At 44.1% G+C, this 14,172-nt stretch overlaps 1 protein-coding gene across 1 annotated transcript in view; it reads left to right on the top strand.

Annotated features, from left to right (window-relative positions):
* B3gat2 (beta-1,3-glucuronyltransferase 2) overlaps nt 1–14,172 on the top strand; it is an 83,027-nt gene that overhangs the window by 47,150 nt on the left and 21,705 nt on the right. The window contains exon 2 of the mRNA XM_059281467.1: nt 3,923–4,067. Within this exon, the coding sequence (XP_059137450.1) occupies nt 3,923–4,067 (145 nt within the window). The remainder of the gene's footprint in view (nt 1–3,922; nt 4,068–14,172) is intronic.

Raw genomic sequence — 14,172 nt, 5'->3', positions numbered from 1 at the left:
TTCAGAGTCTTGTGTGCCTCCATATAAATTTAAGAATTTTGTTTCTGTATTTCTATGAATAATGTCATCATTTTGATAAGAATTGAGTCTGTAGATTGCTTTTCAGTCGTATAGCTATGTTCATAATAAAAATTCTCCCAATCTTCAAGCATTACAAGTCTTTACCTCTTCTAGAGTTTTCTCCAATTTCTTCCTTCAGTGTCTTAAACTTTTCTTATAGATATTTCACCACCTAGATTTATTTTTATTTTGGGAGGTCTGTTGTGAATGTGATTATGTCCTGGTTTCTTTCTTAGCAAGTTCATTATTATTATATAGAAAAGCTACTAATTTTTAATATGTTGATTTTGTGCTAGACAGTTTTGTGTCAACTTGACACAAGTTAAAATCATCTGAGAAAAGGGGATCTCAATTAAGAAAATACCTACATAAGATTGGACTGTAGGCAAGCCTGTAGGGCATTTTCTTAATTATTTTGGGAGGGTCCAGACTATTGTGAGTGGTTTTGGGTTCTATAAGAAAGCAGGCTGAGCAAGCTGTGAGGAGCAAGCCAGTAAGCAGCACTCTTTCATGGCCTCTGCATCAGCTCCTGCCTCCAGGTTCCTGCCCTGTTCAAGTTTCTGCCCTGACTTCCTTCAATGATGAACAGTGATGTGGAAGCATAAGCCACAAATAAACCCTTTTCTCCCCAACTTGCTTTGGTCATGGTGTTTCATCACAGCAATAGTAACCCTAACCAGGAATTTTGTATTTTGGTACTTAGGTAAAAGTATTAAAACTCTTAAACTAAGAGTTTTCTGGAGAGGCCTTTAGTATCTCTTAAGTATAAGATCATGCCTTCTCCAAATAGGAATATTGAGTCCTTCCTTTCCTATTTTCCTATTTCACCTCTTTCTATTGCCTTACTGTCCTAAAAGTTAGAGCAAAAATAAACGTATTGATTAAAGGGGGAGAAGGTAGATACTTTTGTCTCAGTCCTGATTTTAGAGGAAATACTTGAAGGTTTTCCTCACTCAGTATAATATTGCTGTAAGGTTTTCATTTATTATATTAAAATATTCTCCTTCTATTACTTTTTCTTCTGGAATTTTATCAGGAAGAGATGTTGGAATTTGTCAAAGGTCTGGCAGAATGAGTAATGAATTGGCCTGACCATGGCTTTACCTTCTTGAGAAACTTACGGTTTCAACCTCATTGCTCATTACATAGCTGTGTAAGTTGTCTGCATCCTCTTGATTTAGTTTTGATAGATCATATAGGACTAGGAATCCATCTGCTTCTTTTAGTTTTTCCGTGTTTTTGGAACATGTTTTTTGAAGTGTTCCCTAATGACCCTCTGGGTTTCATTGGTGTCTACTCTAATGTTCCCTTTCAAAATCTGTAAGCATTTGGGTCTTCCCTTGGCTGGTGGTTGACAATTTCATTCATGTTTTCAGAGAACCAACTCTTTGTTTCATTGATTCCTTATGTTGTCCTTTTAGTCTCCATTTCATTCATTTCTACCCTGATGTTTATTATTTCTTTCCATTTACTCATTTGGTGTTTGGTCTATTCTTGTTTTGCTACAATGTTAGGTGAATCATTAAGTTATCTGTCTGTATCGTTGCTGTTTGTCATGTAAGCATTCATAGTTGCAAAATTTCTTCTTAGAAATCTCTTCGCAAAAAAAAAAATCTCTTTGCTTGTCCCAAAGGTTGGAATTGGTTTGTTTTCATTTTAATTTCAGTCTAAGAAGCTGTAATTGCCTCCCTGATTTCCCAATGATCTACTCACTGATCATTCAGGAGCATATTGTTCAATCTCCACATTTTGTTATACTTTCTCTTGCTATTTATTCCTAGTTTTAGTCTAATATTATCTAATAATACAAAAGAAATGAGTTTCATTCTTATGAATTTAAGACTGGCTTTTACAGTTGACATGTAAAATGTCCCGCATAGGCTCATGTATGTGAACACTTGGTCCCTAGCTGGTGGCACTGTTTGGGAAGATCTTAGAATCTTTAAGAGGTGGAGCCTTGCCGTGACTTATTGAGAACTACCTTGAGGTCTTATGACCCAGCCTTACTTCCTGATTCCCTCTGCTTCCCAAGCGTGGATGTACTTCCTGCTCCTACCACACTGCCTTCCCTGCCTGATGCCAGTTATTCTTAGTGTCATGGTAGACTATAACTCCTTGGAACTGTAAGCCAAAATAAAAGTAAAGCCTTTCTCTCTTAAGTCGCTTTTGTCAGCTCATTTGATCATAGAAATGATAAAGTAACTAAGATTGTGTTATGGCCTAAACTGTCTTCTGTTTAGAGAAAGTCCCGTGGGATGCTGAGAAAAAATCCTATAGTTTGCACTCTGACAGAATGTTCAGTAGATGTCTCTGAAGTCCATTTCATCTACGGTGCAATTAACCCCAAAGTTGCTTGTTTTCTGAATGACCTATTTGGAGACAGTTATTCAGTCACTGATGATTATGAACATCTGGACTCATCTGGCCCTTATGTGCAATATGCATGTATTGCAAAATTCAGTATGTCAATGTTTAGTATGTATATTTGTAATTGTTATATCTTTTATGGATTATTGTTTCTTTATCTTGTCTGACAAATTTTCCCTTCGAGCTTACTCTGTTAGACATGAGTATGGTTTGTTGTCAGGTGTCACCTTCTGACTTGTGTTTAGTTTCCCTTTGTTTGGAACATAATTTTCCAACCCTTTCCTTTCAGCTCATCATTACCTATGAGTCAGCTCTTGTTTTTTGGTTTTCTTTTTGTTGTTGTTGTTTTTTAATCAACCAGCTAATCTTCATCTTTTAAGGGGAAAAGCTAAATGTATTTACATTAGGCTGTTATTGAGCAGAACTTGCTGATTCTTGTATTAGTGTCCTTTTCAATTGGTTCAAATATAATTTGTTCATCTTCTGTTATCCATCATAAAGCTTTTCTGGTCTGCCAAAATTATGACTAATTTGTTACAGGTTTTTATTTGTTTATCTTTTCCTCATGAAATGTATTCTGTCCCTTGTTAGTATCTTATTTCCCTTTTTACACAATTCCTCTAGGTTTATTCTGCAGTGGGCTGCCACCTTAGTTTATTTATTTTTTAGTTTGTGCTTGTCTTAGAAGGTCTTTATTTCCTCATCACTTTTAAAAGATAATTTTGCTGGGTATAATCTTAGTTGTCAAGGATGTCTACTTTCAAGGCTTGACCTATATATATCATGGCATGCTTCTGGAGCAGTTAGGGTTTCTGCCAAGAAGTCTGTTGTTATCAAGATAAATTTGCCTCTTTTGGTGAGTTGGCATTTTTCTCTTGCAGGTTTCAGTCTTTGCTCTGTAATCTTTTTTTTTTTTTTTTGACATGGTTTCACTATGTTGCCCTTTACTTAGACCAGGCTTGCCTTGAACTCCCAGAGATCTGCCTGCCTCTACCTCCCAGGCAAGGTATGTGTCTACAGAAATGAAAACTTGGGAGAAAGTCATTCTGAGTGACATCACTTATTGAATCATAAAGTTTTCTGGGAATAAAGTGACTCATTTTAGAAGACAGGAAGTTTAAAGATTCAATTTTGAGACAAATGGAAAACATTTAATTATCACAGGTAGACTTCAAATATGTGATATTTGGGCATTGGCACCTAGTTTATAGTTTCTTTCTTTTTTTCTTTTGGGACAGGGTCTATGTAGCTCTGGTTGGTCTCGAACTCACAGAGGTCCATACCAGTCTCTGCCTCCCAAGTACTGGGACAAAAGGCATGTGCCACTACACCCAGCAAGTTCATTTCTCTTAAGCCTTGGGCCAAATGACAACGAACTGGGGTAGGAGATTCTGTTTGGAAACCTTAAAGTATTGAAACCATAGTAGTTTCATTCCTCGAACGTAGGTCACGACACATTAACAAAACTTACGCAGGTCTCTTTCCCCCTTTGCAGATGAGGACCACCCGCAAGGTCTCCGTCTGGCCTGTGGGCCTAGTTGGCGGGCGACGCTATGAACGTCCATTGGTGAAAAATGGCAAAGTTGTCGGCTGGTACACCGGGTGGAGAGAAGACCGACCTTTTGCCATCGACATGGCGGGTGAGCAGTATGCATGGGGCATTTGTTCCTGTTGGGTGGGGCTTAGGATGCTCCTAGAGGGAAGCTTTAAAGGACCAAGTTGCATAAAGCCCTAGAATGTACCTCATTCATCAGAGGACATATTTGAATATTCAAACTAAGTTCTTTGACAGTTCAAGTTGAAATTGATTTTGGACGTGGTTAGAAAATAGTCATCCCTTTCTATCCTTTTATCTGAAAAACATTCCTATATCAGTATTGGGTTGGGCATGAAGGATTTAGAATAATGGAGTCATGGCTCCTACCTCTCTCTAGTCTCTCAGCTAAAACCTTTTGGAGCCTCTATCTAGAAGGCTGGTTGATGTGTTACAGTGTATCCTGTTTATTGATAAATTTAGTAATGAATTAAAGTTGACAGTCATTTTAAAGTTTATTGGTAAATTTAGTGGTTTATTAATAAATAGCTAAAACCTAAAATTGGATTCTGGTTTTCTACATATGCATTACTTTTTGAATAGAACTGTATTTTAAAGTTTTTAATATGCTGGCCAACCAACTGAGTCGAATTAGAGCTGTGTAAACCATAAGTTTTCAAATATTGTTTTATCATGAAGGGACTCATATTCTGTGGGTTATAGAAAGTGAAGGTTTTGGTTGCTGTGCTGGGATGGGGTTTGGAGCATGAGGGTAGATGGAAGGCAGTCACTGCCATCTACAACTGACCAGATGAAAGTCAGAAAGATTTCAGAATTGATCGCGTCTATTCCCAGCACTGTCGGTCAGCCGGGGCTCTCCCAGTTCTTTCGTGTGTATTTCCCACCCACAGTCAGAACCTCTGGGCTCAAAATTCTGTTGGCACAAGTACTGTGCTCTGAACTGGACTTGCTGCCTTTATTCTGCTACTAAATATTTTTGAGGGAATAAGATTGTAAAGAATATTAGAAATTGAAGATGATCTCACAGATGGCTGCATGGTATATCTGTCACAAGGCATCATGGGAAAAGAAAAATGACTTTGGGTCCATATTTTACATGCTACAAAAGAGCATAAATTTGAGGATATTTGCTGTGGTCTCTGACCCCTCAGCTAGTCTAGATCCCTTGTTCCTGCCCCGTGGCTCAGATCTGCTCTCCATGCCTTGATCTCTCCATAACCTTGGGTTTAGTTCTTAAAGCCCCAGAACTATGCTGGCACATCAGCTAAAGCATTTACCTGGAGCAGTTAGGAAGCAGGAGAGCCATACTTGGGCGAGCCTGAGGATTTTCCTTCCTTTGTGTGTGTGTGTGTGTGTGTGTGTGTGTGTGTGTGTGTGTGACATAAAATTTTTGAGAACTTCATCCATGTCATTCCCTCCCCTTCCTTTGCCCCCTCCAGCTCCTCCCGTGGCCCCCAATTCATGATCACTTCTTTACTTTTTGTTATAGGTATGTATATAGGCATATATATGCAGACATGAATATACAACCTACCGAGTCCATTTAGCATTGCCTGTATGTACATATGCCCTGGACTGAGCACCAGGGTTTGGACAATCAATGAGGAAACTTTGGGGTGGGGCCACATGGAATTCTTCCGTCCACATTGGCATGTCAGCTGGTGTTATCATTATTGTTGGTCTTGTTGAGAGTTCACAGGTACATTTTCTCCGCCATGTCCAGGGAAAACTCTTTTTTTTTTTTGTTTTTTTTTGTTTTTTTTTTTTTTTTTTTGGTTTTTCGAGACAGGGTTTCTCTGTGTAGCCTTTCGCCTTTCCTAGAACTCACTTGGTAGCCCAGGCTGGCCTCGAACTCACAGAGATCCGCCTGGCTCTGCCTCCCGAGTGCTGGGATTAAAGGTGTGCGCCACCACCGCCCGGCTCAGGGAAAACTCTTAACAGCAGGCAATCTGGGCCTTTGGCTCTTACTATCTTTTCTTTGACCCTTCTTCTGCAATTTTCTCTTAGGTGTTGGGTTGCACTGCAGATATATCATTTGGGGTTGGGCATCCACCGTCAGTTACTTGATCCTGAGGGTTCATAGAAGAGTCCTTTCCCATCCGGTCCCATCCATGGCTCTGAAACTACAAGGCTAAACATCACGCATGTTGGGAAATTGAGCATCTTTTTTGACTATGATATAAGCTAGAGCAGAACATTTGTCCTTCTACTTGTCTGGGATGCAGTGTCCTCCTGTGGTGAGGAAGGCCACTGCCTGCCTTCCCCCAGCGTCACACCTTGGTAAACAAAAGGAGAGGAGGCGGCGCTGGACACCCAAGTGAGGACCCAGGGCTGCTACAGAAGCCAGCTAACAGACCTTTGGCCCTGAACTTCCCTAGAGTCTGTTTCAGGGCCACTCCCCAGAAAGTTTTCAGGACACGCATTATCTTGCAGGATCAGTGTCAAGGCGAGAGCAGCTTGGGTAATTCCTAGCATTTGTTTCCAAATTGATATTTCTGAAATTCAAGGAAGGCATATGGGTTTGTGCATGGTGGGCTCTCATTGTAAGACCTGAGAGATATTTTCACTGCTGAATACTATGGGGATTTTTTTTCCTCTATGACATAGTCATTATTTGGACTTTTCTGCACATCTCAATACATTGTCAAGTCACAATGAAACAGGCATATCATGACAAAGCATGATCTCGTTGTTTTCTTGTTTATCTTACTTTAAAATAGGAATGCAGTGTCACTGTCGTAGAATATTATTTTAAGGTGTGTTACTTTTTTATGTTGCATTTGTTTAACTCTGAAGCTGTGTTACTGTGCCTGTCTAAAAAGCCTGATTGGTCTAATAAAGAACTGAACGGCTGATAGCTAGGCAGGAGAAAGGAGAGGTGGGGCTGGCAGGCAGAGAGGATAAATAGAAGGAGAAATCTGGGAGAAAAAGGAGAAAGAGGGAGAGAAAGAGGAGGACACAAGGGGCCAGCCACCCACCCGGAATGAAAGCAAGATAACAGAAGAAAAGGGTGAAGCCCAGAGGCAAAAGGTAAATGAAGTAATTTAAGTTAAGAAAAGCTGGCTAGAACCTAAGCCAAGCTAAGGCCGGGCATTCATAAATAAGAATAAGACTCCATGGGTGATTTATTTGGGAGCTGCGTGGTGGGCCCCCCAAAAGAGTAAAAGAAACAACAACATGTCACCTTCAAGAGAGCTTTGCATCTTGGTTTTCGGTGCATGATTGGTATTTTGGGAAGCCCAGAACTGCAGGTGATCTGGTCCGTAAGATAACGCGTCTGGATCTGAAGAAGTCTACCCTCATTCTGAAACTTCAAAATGCTCATCTTGGATTAGAGTTCGCTTATGTAGTCTTCACGGGAACAGGGGGCAGAGTTCTCAGGCCCTTGGATCCATGTGGTGCGTACCCCCTCGTTTTTTACATTAGCATGGAGAGAGAGGGTGAAGGGGGGGAGGTGGGGGGGAGGGGAGGGAGAGACAAAAATGAAGGGAGAGAGAGGAGAGAATGGATATGAGAATGAGTGAATAAATATGTGTGAATGAGAATATTTGGTGTGAGAGAAGAAAGCCAAAGGCCGCATCCTGCAGGGCATTGTGTTCAAATAGCTCTGTGATGGTTGAATGTGAGAGTTTGGTCTCTCTAATAGTTATAAAGCCAATTAAGAAAACATGAATCACCGGGCGGTGGTGGCGCACGCCTTTAATCCCAGCACTCAGGAGGCAGACAGAGCCAGGAGGATCTCTGTGAGTTCGAGGCCAGCCTGGGCTACCAAGTGAGTTCTAGGAAAGTAGCAAAGCTACACAGAGAAACCCTGTCTCGAAAAACCAAAAAAAAAAAAAAAGTGAAACGTGAAACAGTTGTGTACAACCTTGCTTGTTTTGGGGGTTAGAGCATGCTAAGCAGCCGTCCTCAGAACCCAACTTGTTGGTGTTTCTGTGAAGCCCATCACTGAAGTTCATGTGAGTTCCAGACACAAAACAGCGGTGCTTCTGCCTGGTGTCATTTATACAGCATTTGGACTCACTTTTTATTGTTATATTGGACTTTCCCGATGCTAAAAAGTCGCTGTCAGATAACATGAGACACTGCTTTGAAGTTATCACTGAGTGCACAATGTTAATGAGAGATGTAAAGATTGGATTTGGCAGGGTGGGGGATTAAGCTCAGTGGTAGAGCGCTTGCCTAGCAAGTGCAAGGCCCTGGGTTCGGTCCTCAGCTCCGGGGGGTGGAAAATGGATTTGGTCCACAAGGGCATTTCCTAAAACTTCCTAATCATTACTCCTTAAGTTAACATCCCGAGGAGATGGAGGGAAGGCACTGGAGGAAGCTCCGCTGTGGCTTGCTGTTAGTTTCAGGTGTCCACTGCTCTGCCAAGCCCACAGGCAACCCTGGAGTACTTCTACTGGGCTCTGCCTCTGGCTTCTATTCCCAGAATAACTCTGGCATCTGACAACTGACTCAAAGAGAGGCCGTCCCAGGCCACATTTTTAGCTCTGCTTTGTGGGCAGGGAATTACTTTCAAGTGACAGTCTCATGTTGGCCACTTCCACGGAAATGTCAGTGACAAACATTGCCGAAAGAGCTGAGCTGAAGGTGATTTGAAGCCCAGCCAGGGGTCCAGATTTGCTTAAAGTCAGAACTTGACGCTGAGAGCCTTACACTGAATTATTTTTTTACATACACTTGTTTACATGTCCTTTTTATATTAACAATTTTTCATAAATATATTTTTATCATATTTATGCTAAATTCTTAATGTTTGCATGTACCTTAGCAATAACTCTAAGAGGCTGCAAGCAGGGCATTGTGCTCAGTTAATAACGACATGCACAGTTCCTAGGTGAGTGACTGGGATGCGGTGGACACTATTCTGGTAAAAACCCACCAGCGTGTGCTACAATTCCGACACTAATCAGCTGAAGTTGGTGCACATTCCACAAGTTTGAGGGTTTGAGACAGACACAAGCCACACTTTGGGGGTTCCCAGGCCAAGTATGGCTCCTGAGTCTACCGCATGAATGTGTTTATACACAAAAGCGGAGGTCCATGAAGTGATATCCCAGGTTCACCACTGATGTTTTAGATGTTTCGTGACTGACATAAGTGAGATGTGACCATGGAGTGTTTCCTCACACATGGCTTATAGGAATGTCTTCCTAGATATCTGCAAGTCCTCTGAATTCCCTGGAGTCCAATGACCAGGGGTATGTAAGGAAACCTTAGAAAGGAGATGTTCATTAAGGGAGAGTAACGCTGTCTGGGATCGCATCCTGGGAGACAGGACCAGAGAAGATGAAGGTCCTGGGGTGTGCCCGTGAACGTGGTGGCCGAGAGAAAGAATGGGGAAATAAACGGTGCATCTGGTAGTTAAACACTTCATTTGTGGTTGATGGTGAATGTTGAGCTTAAGAGCCAGGAACACAAACAGTATCCAAGACAGAATGAAGGGGCTAAACTCGCTAAGAATGAACGGTCAGCAGAGTAGAGGAAAGTTGGCTTCCAGTAGAGCAGACGGCAATGTTTGGTCTGTGAAAGAAGTGGAGAGGTTTGGGCAGAACAGGGGTATCAGGTGTTGTGGGTGTGTGAAGCCAAGAAGGTCTATATGGAGACGTCACTGGGAGACACAAGAACAGGATGACCCTGAGGTCCCTTCAGCTCCGGTCATGTTACTCCGGTCGTGTTACTAGGGCAAGTTCTGGTTTTAGGAATTGAGGTTGTTCACACTGTACTTTCCATTGACACTTCACTTTTTCTGACCACTGGGCTTATCTTCCCAGGTGACAGAGTTCCTGGACTCTGAGACCCATCCTAGACCTTTAGGGGAAGTGGGTGGGTAATGGCTGTGGGGCTGGAATGGTGGTGGCAGTTTCGAGAGCAGGAAAATATCGTCTCTCTCCCTTTTCCTCCCCCACCGTGTGTGTGTGTGTGTGTGTGTGTGTGTGTGTGTGTGTGTGTGTGTGTCTGTCTGTCTGTCTGTCTTGTGCATGCGCTCTCTCTCTCAGTTAGGCATGGTAGAACATGCATGTAATCCCATTACTTGGGAGATGGAGTTAGGAGGCTCAGGAGTTCAAAGCCAACGTTGACTATGTAGCAAGTCTGAGGCTAGTCTGAACTGTAGGAGATACTGACTCAAACAGCGGGGTTGGGGGCTGGGGGTGAGGGTACAGGAGGAAGTGAGAGGAGGAGGAAAGAGATGGTTTTGAAAGTCTAAAGGGAAGGGAATTGGGGTGGGAGTACTAGGATAGTAGATGGACCAGTTCTCCTGGTGGGATCACCTCCTACTTCTGGGTGAAAGATGGCATTAGTTAAAATAATAAGTCAATAAGTGAGTGAGTGAGTGAATGAATGAATGAATGAATGAATGGATAGATGAATGAATGAATGAATTACAAGGACTGGAAAGTGGAAGGTCTTGTTGTCAAGTGGAGGGAAGTGTTTCTCTCACACACGTGACTTCCTAGATGTCTTCCTAGATGTCTGCTGTTGTCTGAATTCCCTGCCAGTGGTCACAGGTGTGTGGAAGCTCTGAGGGGACGTTCACTCAGGAAGCACAGAGCTGCCTGGGGTTTCAGTCACCTCACATGGCCACTGAGGAGGAGCTGGGGAAGATGACTGTACTGAACCTATAGGGAATTCCTAGCCACTGCCCTGGAGCCAGCCGGGAGGGTAGAGATCCCAAAACCCAACCCCGATGATAGCATGAGATAGAAAATACGTTGGGACCTTGAGAGCTTGTTTGGAGGTTCTAGCAGGGGAGCGCAGCTACTTCTATACCCTTGACCGAAGACCAGTCCTCCTCTATTCGGGGAAGGTCCTCCTCTTTGACCGAGCGAGCACACAGCTTCGGGAGGGACGCACATGGAGCAGTGAATGAGTAAGGGGACACCCGCCTAGCCAGCCAGATCAGCCAAATCAACCCTGGCGATCAGTGGGGTGACAGATGTCACTGCCAGATCACCCTCACATCCAAAAAGAAAATATGTTTGGGCCAGGCGGCGATGGCACACAACTTTAATCAAGCACTCGGGAGGCAGAGCCAGGCGGATGTCTGTGAGTTCGAGGCCAGCCTGGGCTACAGAGTGAGATCCAGGACAGGCACCAAAACTACCCGAAGAAACCCTGTCTTGAAAAAAACAAAAAACAAAAAACAAAAAACAAAAAAAGAAAGAAAGCAAATATGTTTGGAGTTAAGTTTAGAGTACACAGAATGGCTGTTAGGCCAGACTCAGGACAGGTGTGGAGGAAGAGGGGACACTTGACAGTCACCTTCTTCTGCTAGCCCAGCGCAAACAGGGATCAGTCTCAATGGGACACATTTTGGGAACAATAGATGGCACATGAGTCATCCTTAGGGGAAAGGCCGGGGTCAAATTGTCAGGACTGAGTGGTGATGGATCCGATCCTCTGTGGTTAGTGGAGAGTCTGGAATATTTCAAACAGGTGACTAGTGTGACTAGAAGTATGTCTGCAGCCACATCAGCAGGTACAATGTGAATGGTAGCTGAGACTGGGCCTCTGCAGCCATCTGGGGAGATGAAGCAGGGTGGGAAGTTAGGAGGTGAGAGGTGGCCTTAAATACCACAGTCATCAGGGATGTAACATTTGAAGGAGCCATTTCATTTTATGGTCATAAGTCAGCAGACATTTAGATGGTGACGCCTTTTCTGTTGTGTGATATGCTAACCGGCGTGTTAAATGTAAGTTTGGTTTGGCTTTAACTGATGTAGTTGGTATTATCCTTCGAGTTGTAATTTACATTTAGAAAATAGGTCCCCTGTGGGTAGTTAGAGCTGCCCGTTAGCCAGAGGACCAGCTGTGTAGGCTTAGGAGTGTGCACAGTGCAGGGCAGAATGCCGTGACCTGACTGACGGGTCTGAGTGGGTGCATGGTGGGTACACTGTCCTGGTGGAGGGCTGTGGATTCTGGAGTGACTGGCACTGAAGAAGTCAGCCACAGTGCCTGCTCAGGCTTCCTGCCCCATCTCACAACACTTTGGCCCTCCGTGGTCCCTGCTTTACCCCCAAGTGGAAGCAGAAGCGATCCTTAGGAATGCAAACTGGATTCTGGGTGACCCTTTGCTCACAGGTATTCAGAGGCCACTCTTGCGTCCACTGGCAGGGTCCCACCTGCCTGCTACTTCCTGTTTTATCAGCCTTGCCCTCTCTGCTAGATCTCGGGGTCCTATTTCCTTCAGTCCCACCACCACAGCCTGACTTCACCTCATAGCTCCACCGATGCTGCTATCGGGAAGGCTTTCCTCAGTTTCCCCCCCGTCCATCCATCTGATCTCTGCTCGCAGGCCATCTTCACAGAGACACCTTCATTAACCCCCTAACTTAAGCTAGCCTGGTCTCCAGCATAACCGGCCATACTGCTAAGTTCCTGCACGTCACAGCCACGGGACACTTCTCGCTGTGACTCAAACTCCCTCCATTGCCTTCCCATGACAGGAATGCAGCCTCTGTGTGGACAGAAGCTGTGATGCCTGGTCCCTGACACAAGAGTGGCTGAGGGCTATCCTGTCTCAGAGGGCCCCCTGCCTGCCCACTGCTGGGTGAGCCTTTCAGGAAGCTATTGCACATGATGGCCATGGACACGGTGACAGCTGAGACCAAGGGGTGGCCCTGGGCCGTTCACTGGAGCTCTCCTCCTGTGGGTAGGCTCCCTGCTTTGTCTTGCTATTTGTCAATAAGGAATTCCTCTTGGGCTAATTGGTTTGATAAACCTTTTGTTGGTAGGTAGCACTCTAAAAAACTGGGAGACATCTTGGATCAAATGGTCACCAAAGCCAATTCAGCAGGCAACACCAAGACATTCTCTTGCTTCCTGAGTGGAAATATTGCAAGAAAGTGGAATGACCTCCTTGCTCCTTTGGAGTCATTTGTCATCCAAGCATGCTCTTTTCCATGCATGCAAGCTCTGTTTGATGTAGAAAGTCCTGGAATGCTCTCGGAGTGGATTCGTGTGTCTTGTGGTATCTACTAGCCCAGGGTCTAGAAACGAACTTAGGGCTTCAGGCTGGGGTTGATGTAGTGTGACTGTCACTGGAGGTACGTGTGTGTCTCTAGGGGAGAACTGCAGCTGTTGTGGGCAGGGTGTTACCGGCCAAGTGTTATGTCCAATGGCAGCCTGCTGGTGCTTTATAGAGATGCACACAGGGCACCTCAGCCATGGCTGTGTGAAGTGGAAATGGGTGAGCAGCTATGCACATCTGGGTGCTCACAATCCGGGAACTCTCTCTGGTGCAGCTGGTGAGGGGGCGGGGCAAGACAGTGGTAAAGGGGGAGGATCCATGGGACTGGAGGTGGGGGGCAGGTTCCAGGGCACATATCACTTCAACTCCAGCTGCTCTGTTTATATAATAGAATATTCCTTGAGGGTATCAATCCAATAAGTCATTTATTCAGAACTAAGAATATGGGAAACCTATATTTTCCTTATGTCTTTGAAATCCAGCCAACTCAATAATTACATGTTATTTGCTGAGTGTTTAGCAGGCATTCTCAGGCTCTCTGTGTGCTTTCCCATTTAATTCACTCAACATTTTGTGAGTTTCATCTTCCTCATTTCAACATATAAACCTAATACTAGACGCGATCGGTAACTTGTATGGGGATTAAGTGATTAAGAGCAGGGAATCAGTTATGTCCTTGTGGGTACAGAGGCAGGCTTCCCACTTTGCTTCAAATCCCACATCTCCACTTCCAGCCAATGGACCCTCGTCTTTGATCTCTGAGCCTCTACTATTTTTTTCTCTGCAGAGAAAATGAAATTCTTCTTAAGATGTAGCAGAAAAGCACCTAGCAGAACACCATAAATACCCAGTCAACGTTATGTGTCTTCACCAAGAAACACAATGAGGGTGACTTAGAGGTCAACTGATTTGTTTAGATGAATCGGGTTAGCCCTTTGATTATTTCAGCAGGCAGATCCATGCAGGGAGCTGTGGGTAGGCAGGTCACTGACCCCCAGGACCTACTTGGGCATCAGCAGGCTGCACATGGTAGAGAGCTAACTCAGAACATGACCTGTTTCCTGATCTATCGATGAGGGTCGAGCCTCCTGCCCTCTGGCTGGTGGTGAATCCAGATGGGAACGCACGCACAGATGTGCCTGCTGGTGTCAGATTCTATGCCTGCATTTGCCTACTTCAGTTCAGTCCAAAGTTGCTAACTTCAGAACTCACCAGC

The sequence above is a fragment of the Peromyscus eremicus genome, chromosome 16_21 (assembly GCF_949786415.1).
Source record: "Peromyscus eremicus chromosome 16_21, PerEre_H2_v1, whole genome shotgun sequence".
NCBI classification, from domain to species: Eukaryota; Metazoa; Chordata; class Mammalia; order Rodentia; family Cricetidae; genus Peromyscus; species Peromyscus eremicus.
Note: the sequence above shows the minus strand (reverse complement) of the source record. Positions and strands in the feature narration are given on the sequence as shown.